Source organism: Geotrypetes seraphini, chromosome 15, assembly GCF_902459505.1.
Source record: "Geotrypetes seraphini chromosome 15, aGeoSer1.1, whole genome shotgun sequence".
Lineage (NCBI taxonomy): Eukaryota > Metazoa > Chordata > Amphibia > Gymnophiona > Dermophiidae > Geotrypetes > Geotrypetes seraphini.
This window is the reverse complement of record NC_047098.1, coordinates 13,029,102-13,049,931: the sequence shown is the minus strand read 5'-3', so window position 1 is coordinate 13,049,931 and position 20,830 is coordinate 13,029,102. Positions and strand designations below refer to the sequence as shown.

At 40.3% G+C, this 20,830-nt stretch overlaps 1 protein-coding gene across 1 annotated transcript in view; it reads right to left on the bottom strand.

Moving 5' to 3' along the window:
* Window positions 1-13,473: 13,473 nt before the first annotated feature.
* Window positions 13,474-20,830, bottom strand: part of GPR153 (G protein-coupled receptor 153) — a 57,625-nt gene continuing 50,268 nt past the window's right edge. The window contains exon 6 of the mRNA XM_033921194.1: window positions 13,474-16,345. Coding sequence (XP_033777085.1) covers window positions 15,566-16,345 — 780 coding nt within the window. The 3' untranslated portion in view covers window positions 13,474-15,565. The remainder of the gene's footprint in view (window positions 16,346-20,830) is intronic.

The following is a 20,830-nucleotide window of genomic DNA, read 5'->3' as shown; positions in this document are numbered from 1 at the left end:
GACGCGTGTATACCGTATGTACTCAGACTTAATGGGGTGGGTCAGTAGAGTGGGCAGACTTGATGGGCTGTAGCCCTTTTCTGCCGTCATCTTTCTATGTTTCTATGTTGCAAGACTTTGCTTGCTTAGAACAGTCACTACATTCTTGCAGTGTCAGAGAAAGAAGAACCATTGGCTCAACTGTGGTGATGCGATGTGTGTATACTGTACTTGTATTGCAAGACCTCACTCATTTAAAACAGTCACTACACTCCCGCAGCGTCAGAAAGAGAAGAACCATCGGCTCAGTTGTGATGTATTTATACTGTATGTACTCGTATTGCAAGACCTCGCTCATTTAGAACAGTCACTGCGCTCCCGCAGCGTCAGAGAGAGAAGAACCATCGGCTCAGTTGAGATGATGTGACGCGTGTAGACTGTATGTACTCGTATTGCAAGACATTGGTTGTTTATCAAGTTAAAATTTAATAAAATGTTTTGCTTGTCTTGCAAAACATTACATTACATTACATTACATTAGTGATTTCTATTCCGCTTGTGCCTTGCGGTTCTAAGCGGATTACAAGTTAGAAGACTGGACATTTCCAGTAGCATTGCAGTACATATAATCAAGAGTGCGTTAAGTTACAATTGTTGTTCTGGACTTTTCCAGGATAAATTGGTAGTAGATATTAGATAGTGATAGGTTGTTTAGACGAATAGAGATAATATTGTCCGGATTCTGCTGTTTAGACGAATAGAGATAATACTGTCCGGATTCGGGTGTTGCTGGTGGTGGTGTTAGGGTAGTCATGAGAGCATTTTCTAATACTTTTGTGAGGTTATGATGATGGGAAGTGTTTTTTGAAGAGATGAGTTTTGATTTCTTTTCGGAATGCTTTAATGTCTATTGATTTGGTCAGTAGATTGGTGATGGTAGTATCGATCTTTGCTGCCTGTGTCGCTAAAAGGCTGTCATATAGTTTCTTTCGTCGTGTTCCTTTGAGAGGGGGGTGAGTGAATAGGCTCTGAGTTCTCCTTAATCTGTGTGAGAGGTTACGGTGTAGTCTGTTGTTTAGGTAGCTGGGTGCTGTTCCATGTATTACTTTGTATAGTAGACAGTAGAATTTGAACTGGGATCTTGCTTTTATTGGTAGCCAGTGTGAATCTAGGTATGCTTTGGTGATGTGGTCATATTTGCCTAGTGAGTAGATGATTCTGAGGGCTGTGTTCTGAACTGTCTGTAATTGTTTTATCATGTAATTTGGGCATGATAGGTATAGGCTGTTACAGTAATCTACAATACTCAGTACTAGGGATTGTACTAATATCTTGTATTGATCTTTGTTGAAGAATTTTCTTATTTTTCTTAGGTTACGTATTGTGAAGAATGCTCTTTGGATGATTTTGTGGATTTGAGACTGCATTGTGCAGTTTCTGTCTAGTTGAATTCCCAGGATCTTGAGTGTGCTTTGCATTGGGTACTTGATTGTATTTACTTCTAGTTCTGTGAGAGAAGGTTTTTTTTCCCTTTCCAGTAGTAGGAATTTAGTTTTTTCCGAGTTCAGTTTTAGTTTATGACTTGACATCCATTTTTCTACCGTTTCCATTATCATTTTCAGGTGGTTTGTGGATAAGGGGTCTTGAATATTAAAGGGTAGGAGGATAGTTATATCATCTGCGTAGCTGATACTTGCAATCCAGGGTTTTGCTGTAGTGCCAAAAAAAAAAACCAACCAGGAATTTGAAAGGCACCCATGCTTCAATTTATAAAACAATGAGAAAGAAGAGCAGAGAAATACTTCTTTGCATGAACCTTTTTCTGTTGATATTATAGGACAAAATAAAGGTGCGGATTCTTCCGCTAGGTTGGTCTTTCTTTTAGGTAGCAGCTGTCACTTTTATACAGGCACTTTTTTCTCAGCCGACCTCATGTTCACCATAAGATCTTGCGGTTATGATACATACAAGTCATCCCCATTAGAATGAATGGCAACCTTGTGTATGGGATGAAAAGATGCCTTCTTTGTGGCAGCAAACCAGTGAAAGCATGGCACCTCATAGCGAGGAAAATCGGAGTTACGCCTTCCATCCATTCAACCCTTACAGAGGAGCTGAGGCGGGCAGCAGAAGGCAACTAGTTCCCACCAGTGACTGCTCAGACTCGAATCACAGAATAAAACCACCAAGACCCTTTCCACAAACGTATTACTAATATTTCATAAACATCGGAAAGATACCCGAAAGCAAAGGGTATTTAGACATGTGACTAACTCCTGGCTAATTCAAGGACCTGTCCAAAAAGCAGGAATGCAAACGAATGCCGGCTAAATTGCTTTGGGATTGTTAGCTGTCTCGGCTTTCAAAAGCAGAGTCTAAGGAGTGTGGGGCAGGGGCTAAAGAAAAGAAGTCGGCATTAACATGACATTGTGTTTAGTCAAGAGTTGAAAAAGGATCTGATGGGAAGACAAAAAGGAGCTTTGTGACTCGACTGTGGACAAATTCTCCCCTGAAAGATATCTTTCCCCAGGATGAGTAAAGCTAAAGGCTAAATAAACAGGGCTGTCTTCATTTTTCAAGGAAAAAAGACAATTGGACTTTCTTTTGACCCAGCTTCTGACATCTGGCAAGTGATGGCAAGTTCGTACTGGCGTACAGTACAGAATACACTACAGCCCAGGCAATATTTTTATATTCTTAGAGGACATATGAAATTCTACATATGAGTATCACAAAAACTTTTGACAAACCCATAAACATCAGCACCTCATAATCTTCAATTACCTTTATCATGTGCTTAGTTTTTTCCCATTTTTATTAATTTTGTTGACGTCTAAGATCAATAAAAATTCAAGATAAAAAAAAATTTGTATATTCTTTTGGGACACAAATGATGCATAATCCTATGATTATTGGTGTATCTGAGACTCAATGGGTCATGGGCAGGATGACCAAAATGCTTTCCCTCCCCCTCAGTTCAGCACCTCCCCCCCCCCCCCAGGGTCCGGCATCACCCCACCTTCACATACCCGCCCTTGGAGTCCTCCAGAGATACAGCATGAAAGACAGTGCTAAAGGCTGCCTTTATGAGCAGTGGGACCTTTCCTCTACTGCGTCCCACCCACAGGAAGTTGCATCAGCCCATCAGGATGAGGCAGAGGAAAAGTCCAGCTGGCCAGAGAGGCAGCCCTTAGTTCTGTCTCTGAAGCTGTAGCTGTGGAGGACTTGTCAGGCAGGTAAGCATGGATGGAGGAGATGCTGGACCTAAATGCATGGAAGGGAGGTTTCAGCTGCAGATGGTCCCTACCGTTGGGAGACCTAGGCATTTTTCTGGGTTTGCTCAGTGGTAGCTACACCCCTGCTTATGATGTTAGGCAAAGTTACAGTAAATAAAGCTGTTACTGAGGCTTATTATAGAAAATTAATGCAAGATACATCAGGAACAAAATCCCATCAACGTGTACAGTACGGTGCAGGGACAGAAAAAAATTGCTGAAAGAAAAGACATACAGAAAAATACAAAGCAAATAAGACAAAGCGACTCCAAAGGAATTAGATCTTGGCACCAAATGTTATAAATGCTTCACATTTTGGCAATATTTACATTCTTTTGAAGTCCTGCTGGTTACACAATAACTAAGTTGTTTTATGCACATTATCTGTGCACTTTTTTCTTTCCTACATAATTATATACATATAACTCTCTAATTCTATAAACTTATGTGCCCAGTTTTGTGTTTAGCACGTAAAGTTGCATGTATACTGTATATTATAGAATAGTGTCAGTTGAGTATGTGATTGAATCTAATAATTAGTAGCTAATTGACATTAACCTGGATGTAGGGAGATCCTGGATTCTCTAGAGCAGGGGTGTCAAAGTCCCTCCTCAAGGGCTGCAATCCAGTCGGGTTTTCAGGATTTCCCCAATGAATATGCATGAGATCTATTAGCATACAATGAAAGCAGTGCATGCAAATAGATCTCATGCATAGTCATTGGGGAAATCCTGACAACCCGACTGGATTGCGGCCCTCGAAGAGGGACTTTGACACCCCTGCTCTAGAGAGAGGACTTTTGCAGCAGATTGGGGCAATACTGGACTTAGTGCTTATGAATAGGAACTGTTTCTGATGTTATAGTGACTGGTGATGTTATAGTGACTGGTCATCTGACATCCAGTGATTAACAGATGATGTGGTTTAATATAATCAATACACATATCCCCTGGATCTTCTTAATTAAAGTTTTTTTAAATTTTGTAGATCCTCAGCAGGCTCATTTATAGATTTTGTAACGGTAAAATAAAACTTCACCAAATCAACATCATTCATCTTCTGATCCGTTTTTACTTATTCATATTTTTTTTACTTGCATCAATAATTTATTATTCCTTATAACTTTATATCATAAAAGCCACTTATCTGCTCAGGCTCAATGAAAGGAGTGCCTCTCCTGACATGATCATGTTTCCATTTAACACTTCCTCAGAGTCGAGGCTCCTCCACTATTCTTTTTCACCACTTTCCCAAAAAACACTTTTCATTCGTGTATTTTCTGCTTTCAGTGCTGGGGCTGATCCTGTTCAGTATGTTTGTCAGCAACATTGCCGAAGGGTTAGAAGGAAAAGTTTGCCTGACCAGTAGAAGAAAGAAGGTGTTGATGCCCCTGTACAGGTCTATGGTGAGGCCACACTTGGAGCATTGTGTTCAATTTTGGACACCATATCTAGCAAAGGACATATAAAGACTTGAAGCGGTCCAGAGGAAGGTGACGAAAATGATAGGAGGTTTTCGCCAGAAGACGTACGAGGAGAGACTGGAAGCCCTGAATATATATACCCTAGACCAATGGTTTCAAACTCAAACCCTTTGCAGGGCCACATTTTGGATTTGTAGGTACTTGGAGGGCTTCAGAAAAAATAATTAATGTCTTATTAAAGAAATGACAATTTTGCATGAGGTAAAACTCTTTATAGTTTATAAATCTTTCCTTTTGGCTAAGTCTTAATAATAATATTGTCATTTATAGCTAAAGAGACATCTGATCAAAAAAACTGTTTTATTTTGCTTTTGTGATTATGATAAACATACCGAGGGCTTCAAAATAGTACCTAGCGGGTCGCATGTGGCCCCCGGACTGCAAGTTTGCGACCACTGCCCTAGAGGAAAGGAGGGACAGGGGGGGGAGATATGATTCAGAAGTTCAAATACTTGAAAGGTATTAACGTAGAACAAAATCTAATCCAGAGAAAGGAAAATGGTAAAACCAGAGGACATAATTTGAGGTTGAGGGGTGGTAGGCTCAAGAGTAATGTTAGGAAATTCTTCTTTACGGAAAGGGTGGTTGATGCGTGGAATGCGCTTCCAAGGGAGGTGGTGGAGAAGAAAACAGTGACAGGGTTCAAACAAGCATGGAATGAACACAGAGGATCTTTAATCAGAAAATAAGTGGGGGAATGGACTGTACACATCAACCTGAGATAAAAGCAAATTTATTAAATACAATCATCTATTAAGATATAGAACATATATAATAATCAGTCTTTCTTTGATATCCTTCCAGACCCAACACGGTCTGTGTTTTGGTTTCAGAAACAAAGCCTGCCTCAGGGGCGTTGATGTCTGTGCAGCCACAGAGCTCCAGTAGCGATCAGAAATTTCTACCTCATTTTAGAACTGCTATTTTATTTTGCGCTATAAAGGTGTTTCAGCGCCATATGTTGGATTTTCATCTACCCCTTGAGGCAGGCTTTCCAGAACTTGGAGATGTAGTAAATGGCTGCGTAACTATAGAGCTCCCTTCTCTGGGCACTCTTACTGGTTCACAGCTTTACAATTTTTTCTCCTTTCAAGACAGAAAATCTGAAAAATCTATGCTAATGGCTTCCACTAAGCAACATAAGCCTGAAACTGCTACAAAATCTGCTGGAAAGACAAAAAGGCTAAAGGAAGACCCACCCACTCCTGATAAGTCTCCTCTGCCTGTAGATGCCTTGGACATGATTGAGTTATTGGAGGAGCTGAGAAACATCAGAATAGCTCTGACTGGGATGAAGGAAGAGATGGCTAATATGAGTAACAAAATGGATATGGTTACCAACAGAATGGATCAGATTGAGGTAAGAGTGGAAAAACAAGAGCAGCAGCAATATAAAATGGATCATAAAATCCTAAAAACAATGGAAAAGAAAATGATGGACTTTGAAAACCGGTCAAGAAAGCAGAATGTAAGAATCCTGGGTTTAAAGGAAGGGGCAGAAGGGAGAAACATAACATCTTTTTTGGAAGACATAATCCCCAAAATACTTCCCATCAATTTAAAAGAGCCACTTGAAACAGAAAGGGCACATAGGATCCCAGGAAGGAGATCTCAAGATCAGGCAAGACCCAGCCAAGTAATTTTACGCCTACTGCACTTTCAACATGTATTGGAGATCCAAAGGTGGCAAAAGAAACAAAAAATATATCTTATAAAGACTCAAAACTTATGTTCGTCATGGACTTTGCAAGAGATACAGTGCTGCTTTGCAAGCAATTCCTACAACTGAGGCAACCTTTAAGAGAGTTTGTGGCAAAGTATGGGATTTATTACCCTGCTCTGATGAGGATTACTTATAAGGACAAATTTTACCAATTTGAGGACACTGAAAAGCTGAGAGTTTTTGTATTATATATGTTCTATGTCTTAATAGATGATTGTATTTAATAAACTTGCTTTTATCCCAGGTTGATGTGTACAGTCCTTTCCCCCACTATTTTTTCTTTATAGGCAGAAGTGATCCTTAGCCTTTCCTCATAGGGAAGTCGTCCCATTCCTTTTATCATTTTTTTCATCCTTGTCTGTACCTTTTCTAATTCCACTATATCTTTTTTGAGATATGGCGACCAGAATATAATAAACTTGGAACTTGCCTTTGTGGACAATATAACATAATACTGTTTTCTTCCATCAGAAATTGTTTTGGTGGTGTTGATTACTCTGATTTTGGTTTCTCTTTTTCTGTTGTTTCTTTCAAATTTTGAAGATATGTAATATTGAAAAACATAAAAATAATGTTTAAAAATTGTCTGTCCCCCACTATTTAAAAGGTAATAGTGAAATAACTCTCCCCCCCCCCCCACTGGCATTACTGTAGATGGAGGATTCTTGCTCTGCTTAGAAGGAACAGTGCATAAGCCCTTTCTACCTACAAAAAAGGTGTCAGTAAGTTCTCACGTTAACATTTTTAATGGCCCTTTACTAATGGCAAGATTTGCACGTGACTCAAGAACAAAAATTGGGGAGAAAGTGGAAGTTAATTTTTTTTTAAATTGGCCATTTTATTGCAGGGATAACCCACACGAGTGCGCTATAGCCACTTTTTACGGCAGCTTAGTAAATGGCCCTTTGATAAGTGGGCCCTGCCAATGTTTTGTTATTTCTTATTAAACTGCTTTCACCCTGTGGTGTTTAAACAGGCTGAAAACTGATTTTTTTTTTTTACCTTAAATTGATAAGCTATCCGAGATGTTTTGTACTTATCTGAGGGAAAACTGCTTGAGTACCTGAATAAATGCATGTAAATCGTTCTGAACTCCCCTGGGAGAACAGTATAGAAAATTAAATAAAAAATAAAATAAATATTCTAAAAAGAAGAAAAGCTGAGATCGATCCCTATGCAAACTGAATGTGTCACCATGCGCTCTGCACTCACAGAACCTCTAGAGGGCAGTGTTACCCTGCGAACAGCCTCAGTTGCTCTGCTCAGTGCCCATACCTTTATTTGAAACAGCCAGTAAACACCTTAGTCAACAGTTTTGAGAGCAGAACCACGGAAATCTTTGTAAGAAACAAATCAAATGAAGTTGTGTGGCTGGAGAAATAGATATAAAAGACTGACAGATGAGTTATAGATAATACTTTTTTTAAAAATTGAAATAATTGTGAGACATTTTGGTAGACCAGTGTGGTTATTATGTTATTCCATGTTAAAGATAATGAATAGAACTAAAACAAACAAAAATAAGATGATAGCCCAATATAAAGCTTTTCAAAGGCCCAAATTCTTTTCCTCATATTTTTGGAACCTGAAGAAGAAAGATCTGGCCTTTGAAAGCTTGTCAAAAAAATGTGTTTCTTCTGCCACTTCAACTCCCTTAATTTCACATAATACCCGACATAGCACTATGTTTCGCCAATGGGTTGCATCGGGGGTATATCAGCCTACAATCTATTTAACCCCTTCCTTTACAAAGCCGCACTAGTGTTTTTTGCGCCAGTCGCGGTGGTAACAGCCCAGGTGCTCATAGGAGTTCTATGAGCGTTGGAGCTGTTACCATGGCAGCTGGCGCTAAAAATGTTTAGTACGCACTAATTTAAACTACACTGAAATAATGACACGGCTTTTTATTTTTAGAAATGGGTTGTCTTTTGCAACGACATAGAAAATGTCAGTGGCACATCCCATGTCATTGTGTGTCAGTAACAAATGAAAATGCGCTGAAATAAAAAAAAAAAAAATACATCATGGCAGTGGCATAGTAAGGGTGAGTGGCAGCTGGTACAGTGGCGCCTCTTCTCCGCCCTCTCCCCTGCCCCCCCCCCACCGCCGCACATGCCCGCTCACCCTTTCACTTTCCCCATACCTTTATAACATCTCCAGTGTGAGCAGCGTTGCCCGTGTTGGTGTTGGCTCGCCCTTTGGCATCACTTCCTAGGCGTGGGTCTTGGAAGGGACATCAGCAATCTTGCAGCGATAATCAAACATTTTGCAAGACATCCTGGACAGAACTTATACGTTTGGACCTGGACCTGTTTTAGAAGGGTATAAGTGCCACATAGAAGCCCGAACTGGCCCGATGACCACTGCACACACACACTCACCCCTCACACCCACAAAGATCAGAGCACAAACGTACATACACACCTATCTACAGAATATCAGCAGCCGGTATAGAAAAGCTTAGTAGACTGGTGGGCATAGTGAGTTTTGGGGGTGTTTTGAGGGGCTCACCATAACCTATATGGGAGTTCTGGTGAGATGTTTATCTGGCACCCTTTTTGTGAAGTTCACAGCAGTGCCCTCTAAGGTGCCCCACTGCTCTGTTGCCCTGTCTGGGTGGCCAGTCCATTAAAGGTCTGGCCCTGCCCACATCCAAATGGTCTTGTTCTGGGCATTTGGGACGTGGACGAAATTTTGGTTGAAAATGTGGTATAAAGATGGTCTGGGCGTCCTAATGGCCTGGCCGACACGTACAGATAGAGGATTTAAAATAAATAAATAAATTCTAGACTTCTAGGTGGTCTGCCTGTTGAAAATAGGCATTTTCTTACTGCCGACTTTGGACGTTTAACGCCATACGTCCCAAGTCGGACTTAGACGTATGTTTTGAAAATGCCCTTCCATCTCGGTAGGACAAAGCTATAGTGAAAATGTATCAATAAAGACTATCAGAGAAGAAATTCTGCAGGAGATTGCAAATAATATTCAGTTTTATTTCATCCTTTACAGAAGCTTAACGCTGTCAAAACAGAACAAACTGCAAATAAATCTGAAATATTCTGAATAGAATTATGTGAACATCATATTAAACACAAATTTACTTGTATAAATAGAAACATATTTCCCCCCCCCCCCACTGCATAAACACCACTGGCAGAAAAACAGTGAACTACAAACAAATTTGAGATGCACATGTAAGGATTTCAAGAAAGTGGGCTTATACGAGATTTAGCAAATTAAGTATGAAGTGCCAGCCATGCCATGCCGTTTAACCCTTTCAGGACCAAGGGACATATTTGTCCCATAACTTTAAAATCCTATAAATTTTTGATTGGGATAGTCTACAGTTCTAAATTTGATATGTACGGATTCCATAGGATACTGCCTTTATGTAAACAAACTGGTTCCGACATTCATTCATTAGCGTCGTTGCCAGATTGACGAGAAGATTCACTTGCCACACTGTCCATAAGCCAGAAGTTTGATTTTTTTTTTTTTTTTTAAATAATGATATTTCACAAAAAAAATCAATTTTTTGGCATCTGCAAGCCCTTTTTACCATAAAAATGTCGTCAAAACCACAAAAATTGGCCTACGATCCTTATGGTCCTGAAAGGGTTAAAAAGACAGGGTTGTTTTTTTTCCTATTTATTTTGCATAAAAGAGTCTTTTTCATTGTAAAATTCAGTAAAAACCATTGTTGAACGTTAGTGATAATAGCAACACGAAACACATTCATTTCAAAGTATTGCTTTTTGACACTATAAATATTTAAAAGGTCATATATACAGTACTACAAATTTTAACAATTGCTTAAAGCCTTGACAATCCCCTATTTTTAAAGTGAAAAAAGACCGCAGTTGTTGAGTAATAAATGAATTATTTGTTTTTATTCCTTAAAAGGCACATCTCATCTGGGAGGTGTAATTTGAAGCGTGTGTATTTGACTAATTGATCTACTTCTACATGGTTTTTAAAAAAACTGATATTGGTCTCATTATAAAAATGAGAAAATGCCACATATTTAAAAAAAAAAAAAAAAAAATACCCTATCATATTGGCACACAGAATCTTAAAATGATTGTTTCCTCCCACTCTGTGACAATTCTGTTAACATAAATACATGGCTTTGCTTTAACCCTTTGGATAAACCTCTCAGCGCTCACCATCATCGGTGTCATTGTGCCTTGTTTAAAGCTGAAGTGTTTGGGTATCATGTGTTTATAGCAGACAGGCATCCTTCTATGAGATTCGAATACTGTTACCACAAGGGTCGTGACCCCTTCATTATGTTCTGATGAGACGTCTCAAATTAAGACCTTTTGAAAATGCAAAATGGAGGTGGGTGGGAGGTGAACGACTAGAAGTACGTAGGAAGGGAAGGGGGGCACACACGGGGTAAGGGGGAGGAGTGCCGACGCCCCCTCCCACATGGCGCCCGGGGCGGACCACCCCCATAACCCCCCCCTAATACGCCACTGACCTCGATCATAGAATTACCCTTACTGACGCTGTGCCAATCCATAGGCTTCACAGCTTATGCATAGGCAGAGGATATTCAGATCATTCATCCTATCGACCCTTCCAATAACAATGAAATAGATGACATAAATATGAAGCGAAATAAAATAAGCAACTGATTAAGAGAAAACATGCTATCCCTAAACATCACTAAAACAAACTGTCTCCTCTTCCCTTGGAAAGAGGGTTTACAGCTAACTTCAAGGTCAATTCGGTTAAAATCCTAGGCATAATTATTGACTCTAAACTTACCTACCACATGCAAATAGGAGCTGTAGTCAGAAGCTGCTTCCACAAATTGAGAGCGATCAGGTCTGTAGCAAGTTTTCTGGGAACTATCATCGTTATCGGGCGATGGTGCGTCCGCATCTGGAGTACTGTGTCCAGTATTGGTCGCCGTACCTTAAGAAGGATATGGCGATACTCAAGAGGGTTCAGAGGAGAGCGACACGTCTGATAAAAGGGATGGAAAACCTTTCATACGCTGAGAGATTGGAGAAACTGGGTCTCTTTTCCCTGGAGAAGAGGAGACTTAGAGGGGATATGATAGAGACTTACAAGATCATGAAGGGCATAGAGAGAGTAGAGAGGGACAGAAAGAGAGAGAGAAAGGGAGACAGAGAAAAATAGAGAGAGAGAGAAAGGGAGAGAGACAGAAATAGAGAGAGAAAGAGAGAGAGAGAGATAGAGAAAGATTGGAGAAACTGGGTCTCTTTTCCCTGGAGAAGAGGAGACTTAGAGGGGATATGATAGAGACTTACAAGATCATGAAGGGCATAGAGAGAGTGGAGAGGGACAGATTCCTCAAACTTTCAAAAAATAAAAGAACAAGAGGGCATTCGGAAAAGTTGAAAGGGGACAGATTCACAACAAATGCTAGGAAGTTCTTCTTTACCCAACGTGTGGTGGACACCTGGAATGCGCTTCCAGAGGGCGTAATAGGGCAGAGTACAGTACTGGGGTTCAAGAAAGGATTGGACAATTTCCTGTTGGAAAAGGGGATAGAGGGGTATAGATAGAGGATTACTGCACAGGTCCTGGACCTGTTGGGTCGCCGCGTGAGCGGACTGCTGGGCACGATGGACCTCAGGTCTGACCCAGCAGAGGCATTGCTTATGTTCTTATGTTAAACCTGCCGATCCGTTCGCTTGTGATTTCAAAACTCGATTACTGTAACGCCCTACACAAGGGTACGCTGCAGAAAGAGATCAGACGTCTACGGCTCATCCAAAACACTGCTCTCAAAAGTTATCACAGGATCTAAGAAATATGACCACGCGATGCCGCCGTTGAAGAATGCTCATTGGCTCCCTCATCCCACACAGAATAACGTGCAAACTTGCCATGCTAAGTTTTCAAAACACAACAAAACCAACGAACCTGCGTTTATCAACAAATGAATTATTCCACCCGATCCACCCAGAGTACTAAGATCTACAAATCAACATCTATTCTTCGTACCCTCATTAAAGATTATCAGTACTCGTCGTACAACATCATTCTCTGTGAATGCCCCCCACAATTTTGGAACTCTCTGCCTTTACACATAAGATCAGCATGTAATTTAGAGAATTCAAAGGAGCATTAAAATGTTTCCTTTTTGAACATTAATGTTCCCTTCTTAAAATCGCTGAACATTTATCTCCGTTTCTCTCTTCTTATTTTCTGTTTTCTGCTTCCAAGCCAAAGAGATACAGCAATATAATATATGTTTCCCTATTCCCGCTGTTCTTTCCATCAATGCCATCTTTCCTTGACTTCAAAGTAGTTTCTCCTCCTTCCCTTCCGTTAACTGTCTTTTTTTGTCTTCGTAGTCGGTTTGTACATGTCTTTGTCTTGATTTTTTTGTATTCCCCATTTTTTTATCACTGTAATTTCGCCTAGAATTCAAGATAAGCGAGTAATTAAATTTTAAATAAAACCATGAAACTACCCTCCACAAGCTTCTCAATTTACCTTTTACAGTGACTCTATAATCAGGATATTAACATATCTCACATTTCCTTACCCTTTTCCCCCCACCTAGGATGCAGTTATCATTGACAGCTTCCTCTCTCCCCACAATAATTTAAAAAGCCTCCTGCAATCCAGAGTACTCTCCACCCTGCTCAGTAGCTCTTCCACCACTCGTACAGACATATTTGTGAACTGGATGTAAGTCCTGAACCCTGAGGGTCTAGTGAATATACAGGGTGCCCCCAAAAAGACTCCTTGACTTCAAATGGTTAAAAAAACATAATTTATTGGAATATTCTTTCACCTTTGAGGCTACAGTTTCATCAACTCATAGAGTTTCATACGGTATCTGTTGATTACATACACTCGATGTGTGACCCGCCTGTTACTCGGCAAACATCAATGTGATAATCGAGCTCGGACCAGACTCTCTGAAGCATATCCGGCGTGATCACGTTTATAGCTTCAGTGATGCGTTCCTGCAGATCATCCATAGTTGCGAGTAGTGGAGGTACGTATGCTCTGTCTTTCACGTACCCCCAAAGGAAAAAGTCACAAACCGTGCTTTTTTTGGACCTCTATTGGCCATCATCTTATTTATAAACATATTCCAATAAGTTTTGATTTTGTAACCATTTAAAATCAAGGAGCGTTTTTGTGGCCACCCTGCACAGTGGAAGCTGTAGCCATGGATGTGCTAATTCAAATGCTTTCTTGTAGTCATTGTCAGGTTACAGAGGATCAGAGTCTCCCTGCTAATGGCTTATCTTCATTTAATGTAATCACGCTGCAAGCATTTACATGTCTTCTTTTAAAAAGAAAATCATTTCTGTTACCATCAACAGAGGCCTATGGAGTGAACTGTGAAGTGCTAGTCAGTTCTGAGTCATGTAAAATGCCCAAATATCTGTTCATATTTCCTCTCTACCATATTTCTCTCTTGCTAGAACAAAAGGACATGAGCTAATCTGTGGGGATTGAGTAAGGTTGGGTTTGCATCTGGCTCCGATCCTGTGGAGAAATCTATGTGCATCTGAAAGCCACGCAGCATGAGCCCCAGAAAGAGACTATGGTTTTGGAACATGAAATGAGAACCTCAAATTCAGCATGCTTGGTGTCTTTCTCTTCTTGCACACTTCCTGTTACAAGATTATCTAAATTTTCCTTATTAATATCTAACCAGATCTATATATAGTTCACAACTTCTCCCTTTCATTTTTTAGACCTTTTTTTATTTGTAAAATATTTAATTACCCTCCTGATATTGCTTTTCCTTAAATGTTCTCTTACTTTCTTTAATAATTGTAGTTCAATCCTTTTTTCCTTATGTATCACTTATTAATTGTGTACATTGATGGTATGTTTGCCTGTTTAAATTGTTTTAAGTTGTCCTCCCCTCCCAATTTTTTTTTTTTATTGTTATACGCATTGAAAATATTTGATATTGCGTTTATATCAAAGTTTTAATAAACTTGAAACTTGAAAAAAGCAGCATTTTAGAAAGGACATCCGGATTGGGATGTCTGAAGATTACCTGGTATTTTAGAACGGGGGTGGGGGAATCTTTTAGAAAGCTGCGGTAGCAATTCCTGGCACAGCAACTTCCGACGAAGCCCAATTATTAATTAAGGTTTAATAATGTCTGTATTGAAACCATCCCAGGAAACGCAAACTCTGTATTATAACACCATTACAGAAGCTCATGTATTGTATACACCATTACAAAGCTCGTATAAACAGCTCTGAATTGGCTCCCCCAGTCATTGGTAGTAGTATTGAACCTTTCAATGAACAATAAGAATTGAATGGGTTGTGTTGCATTTTATGTAACAGGGGCCCTGAATCTCCCGATGCCGTGCCTTTTCTAAAATGCATGGCAAAATGGATGTTTACGCAGTCATTCCATGTGGCATGAATGACCATTTTAAAAAACGTAATGTCTAACCTATCAATGTCTATGTTATGAAATAGCAACTTAAATATTTAAGTGCCTGAATACAAATATTTATCTTAGCCATTTCAAAAACATGTTTATTTTTGTCCTGAAGCTGTCACAGAGCCCGGTATCCCCTGCTAGTTTGGGCTTTTGGGGGAACATCATGACAAGGGGGACTTCTGAGGCCTAGATGCCCTAGGAATCGGGTGAAAATCCTGATGTGGATCATTAAGATTCCCCTTCTAAAATGGAGAATAAAAAATTCAATATTATTAGGCCCACCTTAGTTTTGCCCAGACCACGATGCCTCGTCATCTACAGTTTCAGACATCTAGAACCTGGGTTTTGTAAAATCAAAATTTAAGACACTTAAGCAAAGATAAATGTTTAAGTGCCAGTTTGTGACTATAAAACACAAATGCCGCTTTTAAAATAAGCACCTTACTGTATATCTTTGAGAGGAAAGATTTAGGAAGAACCAGCTGTGCATGAGAACTGACAAGAGTTTGCAGATGTTGTACTAATTTTAAAAGGTCTATTTTGGTACGGCTGGAAGCAGAGACGACGTCTTTGAGGCTTAACCAGCTTCAGATACTTACACAAGTATTTGCAAGTAGTCTCATTTCCCTCCCCACCAAAATACAAAAACAGAACAAAAAAAATTCATCAATAATAGGGATCAACAATTCTTCCTAAGATGCAGACCCGATAGAATCTGAATGAAAAGTTATATATCCAGAGGAGGCAGAAGGAGAGCTTAAAAAACTGTTGGCGCTTCCTTTACTTTCGACTTTCCTCAGGTTTTCTTGCTCTCCCCAGGCAGTGCTCAGATCAGTCCCATAGCCCTCAGACTCTGATCGGCTGCTTCCGGCCGCCAGTTCGTCAAGTGTTTTTGCCTCTGAGGCATCAGTCTGTTTCTGACCACTACGGGTGCCCCTGTGCCCCTCTGTATAAAAGCGTCTGTGATATTCCTGAATCCTGTGGGGCCCAGGCACTGTGAGGGTGCATCCTTTCCCCTGGGCGGGGAACCTACGCAAGGCCTGAGGCTCCCGTTCAAAGTCTGTAAGAGGGAAGTGCGAGAGGGGCACTGCTTGGTGCTGGAAAGGGTCGGGGATGAGGGACATGGAAGATGACCTCGCAGAGCTCTTGCTTGGGCTTGGATGCGGCGTCTCGTCAATAAAGCTGACTATCTCTTCCCTGCTAAAACACTTGAAGTCTTCTTTATAGAGTTCTTCCATGGCGAACTGCTTGAGAGAAATGATGCCCTCTGCCGACTTCCGTCTCTTACGGAAGGAGCTGCTGTCCTCGTGGTAGGCCACAAGGCTCCCTTTCCTTTTCTCGTTCCTTGGCAAGCTGAAGAAAGGTATGGTAGCCATGTCTTCAATTGACCCCCAGCTCTGAAGAAAGGCTGGAATCTGGCCTGTTGTCCAGATATCTGTTTCATCATGGGAGTAGCGCCTTGTTGGAGGGACCTACAAAAGAGAGGAAAAACAAGGCAAAATGTAAACTTCACATAGCATATTCAACTTGGGTACATACTTCTCAACTCTGCCAGAAAGGAATCAGAGATAATCATCTTGAATCAGAAACACAGGACTTGCGTCAACAACAGTGCTGAGAAACTGTAGCATAAGAACATGAGAATAGCCTTACTGGGTCAGACCAATGGTCTAGCTCAGTATCCCGACTTCACAGTTGCCAATCCAGGTCACAAGAACCTGGAAAAACCTCCAATAGATGCATTAAAAATGCTATCAGTCCAGGGCATGCAGTGGTTTCCCCCATGTCTGCCTCAATAGCAGATTATGGACATTTCCTCTAGGAACTTGTCCAAACTTTTTTAAACCCAGCCACATTAACTGCTCTTACCACATCCTCTGGCAATGCGTTTCAGAGCTTAACTATTCTTTGAGTGAAAAAAAAAAATATTTTCTCCCACTGGTTTTAAAAGTTTTTCTTGTAACTTCATCGCATGTCCCCTAGTCTTTGTAAATCCTGTATCCTTTCTACACCACTCAGAATTCTGTAGACTTCAATCCTATCTCCCCCCCCCAGCCATCTCCTTTCCAAGCTGAAGAGCCCTAACCTCTTTAGTCTTTCCTAATACGAGAGGAGTTCCATCCCCTTTATCATCTTGGTCGCTCTTCTTTGAATCTTTTCTAGTGCCGCTATATCTTTCTTGAGATAAGGCGACCAGAACTGAATGCAACACTCAAGGTGATACAGAGGCATTATAACATTCTCAGTCTTCTTTACCAGCCCTTTTCTAATAACTTGTTTGCTTTTTTTGGTCGCACTGCATACTAGGCAGAAGGTTTCCGCGTATTGTCTACAATGACACCCAGATCCCTTTCTTTGGTGTTGACCCCCAAGGTGAACCCTAGCATATGGTAACTATGATTTGGGTTATTCTTCCCAATGTGCATCATTTTGCATTAGTCCACATTAAATTTCAGTCTTCCAATTTCCTAAGCTCCGCCTGCAATTTTTCACAGTCTGTATGCATTTTAACAACTTTGAACAGTTTAGTGTCATCTGCAAAAACTTAGGGCTCCTTTTACAGTGCAAGAGCATTTTACCGCAGGCCAGAGAGGTAAATGCTCCCAACGCTCATTGTAATTCAATAAGAATCGTAGCATTTACCTCACTGGCCCGTGGTCAAACATTCTTGCGCTGCTTAGTAAAGCCCAGTGTTAATCAATTCATTCATCATTCCAATTTCCAGGTCATTTATAAATAAATTAAATAGCACCGGTCCCGGTATGGATCACTGCGGTACTCCATAATTTACACTCCTCCATTGAGAAAAATGGCCATTTAGCCCTACCCTCTATTTTCAGTCTGATATCCAGTTCCTAAACTAAATCTTAAGTTTATATATCACATCCTCTCCATAATTATAGAGCTCGGCACGTTTTACAAGAGCTTAATATAAGGAAGGAACAGCGTAATGGGGTTAGAGGTTGAGTATAGGGGGGAAGAGAGCATTACATTTTTGCGAATAGTCTAGTTTTCAGATGCTTTCAGAATAGTTGGAAGGAGCCCAGATTCCGTAGTGGGGCTGTAAGGTTATTCCTAATCCACAACTGAACATTGCCTCCTATCCCATGACTCTTTAAATTTCTCAGGAACCTCTCATGAGGAACCTTGTCAAAAGCTTTCTGAAAATCTAGAAACACTACATCAACTGGCTCAGCTTTATCCACATGTTTATTCTGTTTACCTGTGTGTGGTTCTTTTGGAGGTAGATTTGTGATGGGGGGGGGGAGCATGGCTTTGAGGCCCGATGTTCCCAGGTTGACAGAATAGTGCTGCTTACAAAGTGGCTCACCAACAACGGGTTAATCATTTACCACAGGAGTCAGTAACCTGCTTCCGGCTGACGAATCCTGTGATGAATGAAGGTATAGCAAATGCCCAACCTTTTATCATACTCTGATAACTCTCTCTTCTTTGGATGCTGAACTGGTTGAGCTCACTCTTTGTAAAAACAGGCAAAATACCTCAAATGCTTTTAACGCACAGTTCGGCAACAACGCTGGCGATGGCTACAAAAAAAAATGCTCACCAATATTGATCTCTTAGGCCAGTGGTCTCCAACTCAAACCCTTTGCAGGGCCACATTTTGGGATTTCTAGGTACTTGGAGGGCCTCAGAAAAAATAGTTCATGTCTTATTAAGAAATGACGATTTGCATGAGGCAAAACTTTTTATAGTTTATAAATCTTTCCTTATGGCTAAGTCTTAATAATAATATTGTCATTTATAGCTAAAGAGACATATGATCAAGAAACTGTTTTTTATTTTACTTTTGTGATTATGATAAAATGCCGAGGGCCTCAAAATAGTACCTGGTGGGCCGCATGTGGCCCCCGGGCCGCGTGTTTGAGACCACTGTCTTAGGCCCAGATTCTGAAAGCGGCGCCATAATCAACAGGCACCCGAGATACACAGTGCCGGTCATGTGTCAGTCAGATTTATTTATTTTTTAAAAATTTTAACCCGTCTAAACCTAAGTGTTTACCTAAGGTTTACAAAAAACCCCCAAACATAATCATCATATAACCAACATACAAATAAATAAACATATCTGAAACATCTTCATTCAAGATCCTAGGTCATTCAAGAGAATGCCTCCACAAATAAAGTTCGGTTTATTCCTTCCAGAGGGGAGACGTGGTTTTTTGAGCCTAAGCTGGCAGTTGCTGTATGATTAACCAATGTGATTATAGAGAGAAAAATACAGTGAAAACCTGAAGTGGCTTCAGCTCCTGAGGACGCCTGTGTGGCGAAATGCAAGATTGTGTTGGGCTGGCTTGAACGTTTTGTCAGTTGTTATTCAAGAGAGAACAAGATAGGGCAGAGTACAATATTGGGCTTCAAAAAGGGATTGGATGATTTCCTGAAGGAGAAGGGGATTGAAGGGTAGAGGGTAACTATACAGGCACTAAATGAATAGGGAATAAAGAATTTTAGGTTAACCCTTTCAGGACCAAGGGACATATTTGTCCCATAACTTTAAAATCCTATAAATTTTGATTGGGATAGTCTACAGTTCTAAATTTGATATGTACGGATTCCATAGGATACTGCCTTTATGTAAACAAACTGGTTCCGACATTCATTCATTAGCGTCGTTGCCAGATTGACGAGAAGATTCACTTGCCACACTGTCCATAAGCCAGAAGTTTGAGTTTTTTTTAAAAAAATAATGATATTTCACAAAAAAAATCAATTTTTTGGCATCTGCAAGCCCTTTTTACCATAAAAATGTCGTCAAAACCACAAAAATTGGCCTACGATCCTTATGGTCCTGAAAGGGTTAAGGACCACTTACAGGTCACGGACCCGAGGGCCGCCGCGGGAGCGGACTGCTGGGCACGATGGACCCATGGTCTGACCCAGCAGAGGCAATGCTTATGTTCTTATATTCTTATGTTATCGTGAAAGCAGGAGTTTAATCCATGAAGCACCAGTTTGGCAAGGACATGTTAAACAAAACATTGGACAATGTGGAACAGATTATCCAGGTTTTGGGGGCAACAAGGGCATTTGCCTAGGCTGTCTGTTGAAATAGGTGTTTGTTATAAGTCAGAGGGTGGTATATTTAATATATTTATGAAAAAAGTAAGGTTGATTAAATTATTAATGTTGTGTGTATATATGTATTAGTTTTTCTCTTCTTCTAAATGTATGTTATTACATTACATTACATTAGTGATTTCTATTCTGCCAATGCCTTGCGGTTCAAGGCGGATTACATAAAAGTTTTCAGAGATTACATAAAAGTTTACAGGAATAGCATAAGAGATGTCATAAGAGTTACATAAGAATTACTAAAGAGTTGTTGAGATCTTAAGATGATAAGTGTTGGGTAATAGAAATTACCAAAGAGTTGTTGACATCTTAAGATGGTAAGTGTTGGGTAAATGGAGGCATTTTAGCATTAGTTGGGTAGTTAGAAGCATATTAGAGTATATTAAGGGTGTAGAGTGGGTAGGTGGGATTTAGGTAGGAACTGGTCGTATTAGATAGGTTTTATGTATTTTTTTGAAGAGTAGGGTTTTAGTATTCACGGCATCCTTCCTCCCTTAATCCCACTATCTTATAACTCCTCGAGTCCTGACTCTACCAGACCCGCCCAAAGGTATAAACTATCCTTCCCCTCTCTACATGGTATTTGCTATGCAGGCAAACTGGGAAAATCCCTTCTCTTCAGAATCACAGGTCTTTGGAACGACCTTACTACCCCGCTGCGGAACCTTGGCTCCCTCCAATTATTCCGCAAGCAACAGAAAACCTGGCTTTTCACTAAAATGTATTTCTATCCCCCCTTACTCTTCTCTTCTATATATAAGTTCATGTAAACCTTTTTTTTTTTCCTTCTCTTCCTATATTTTAAGTTCTTGTAAACCGTGCCGAGCTCCACAACATCCGTGGAGATGATGCGGTATATA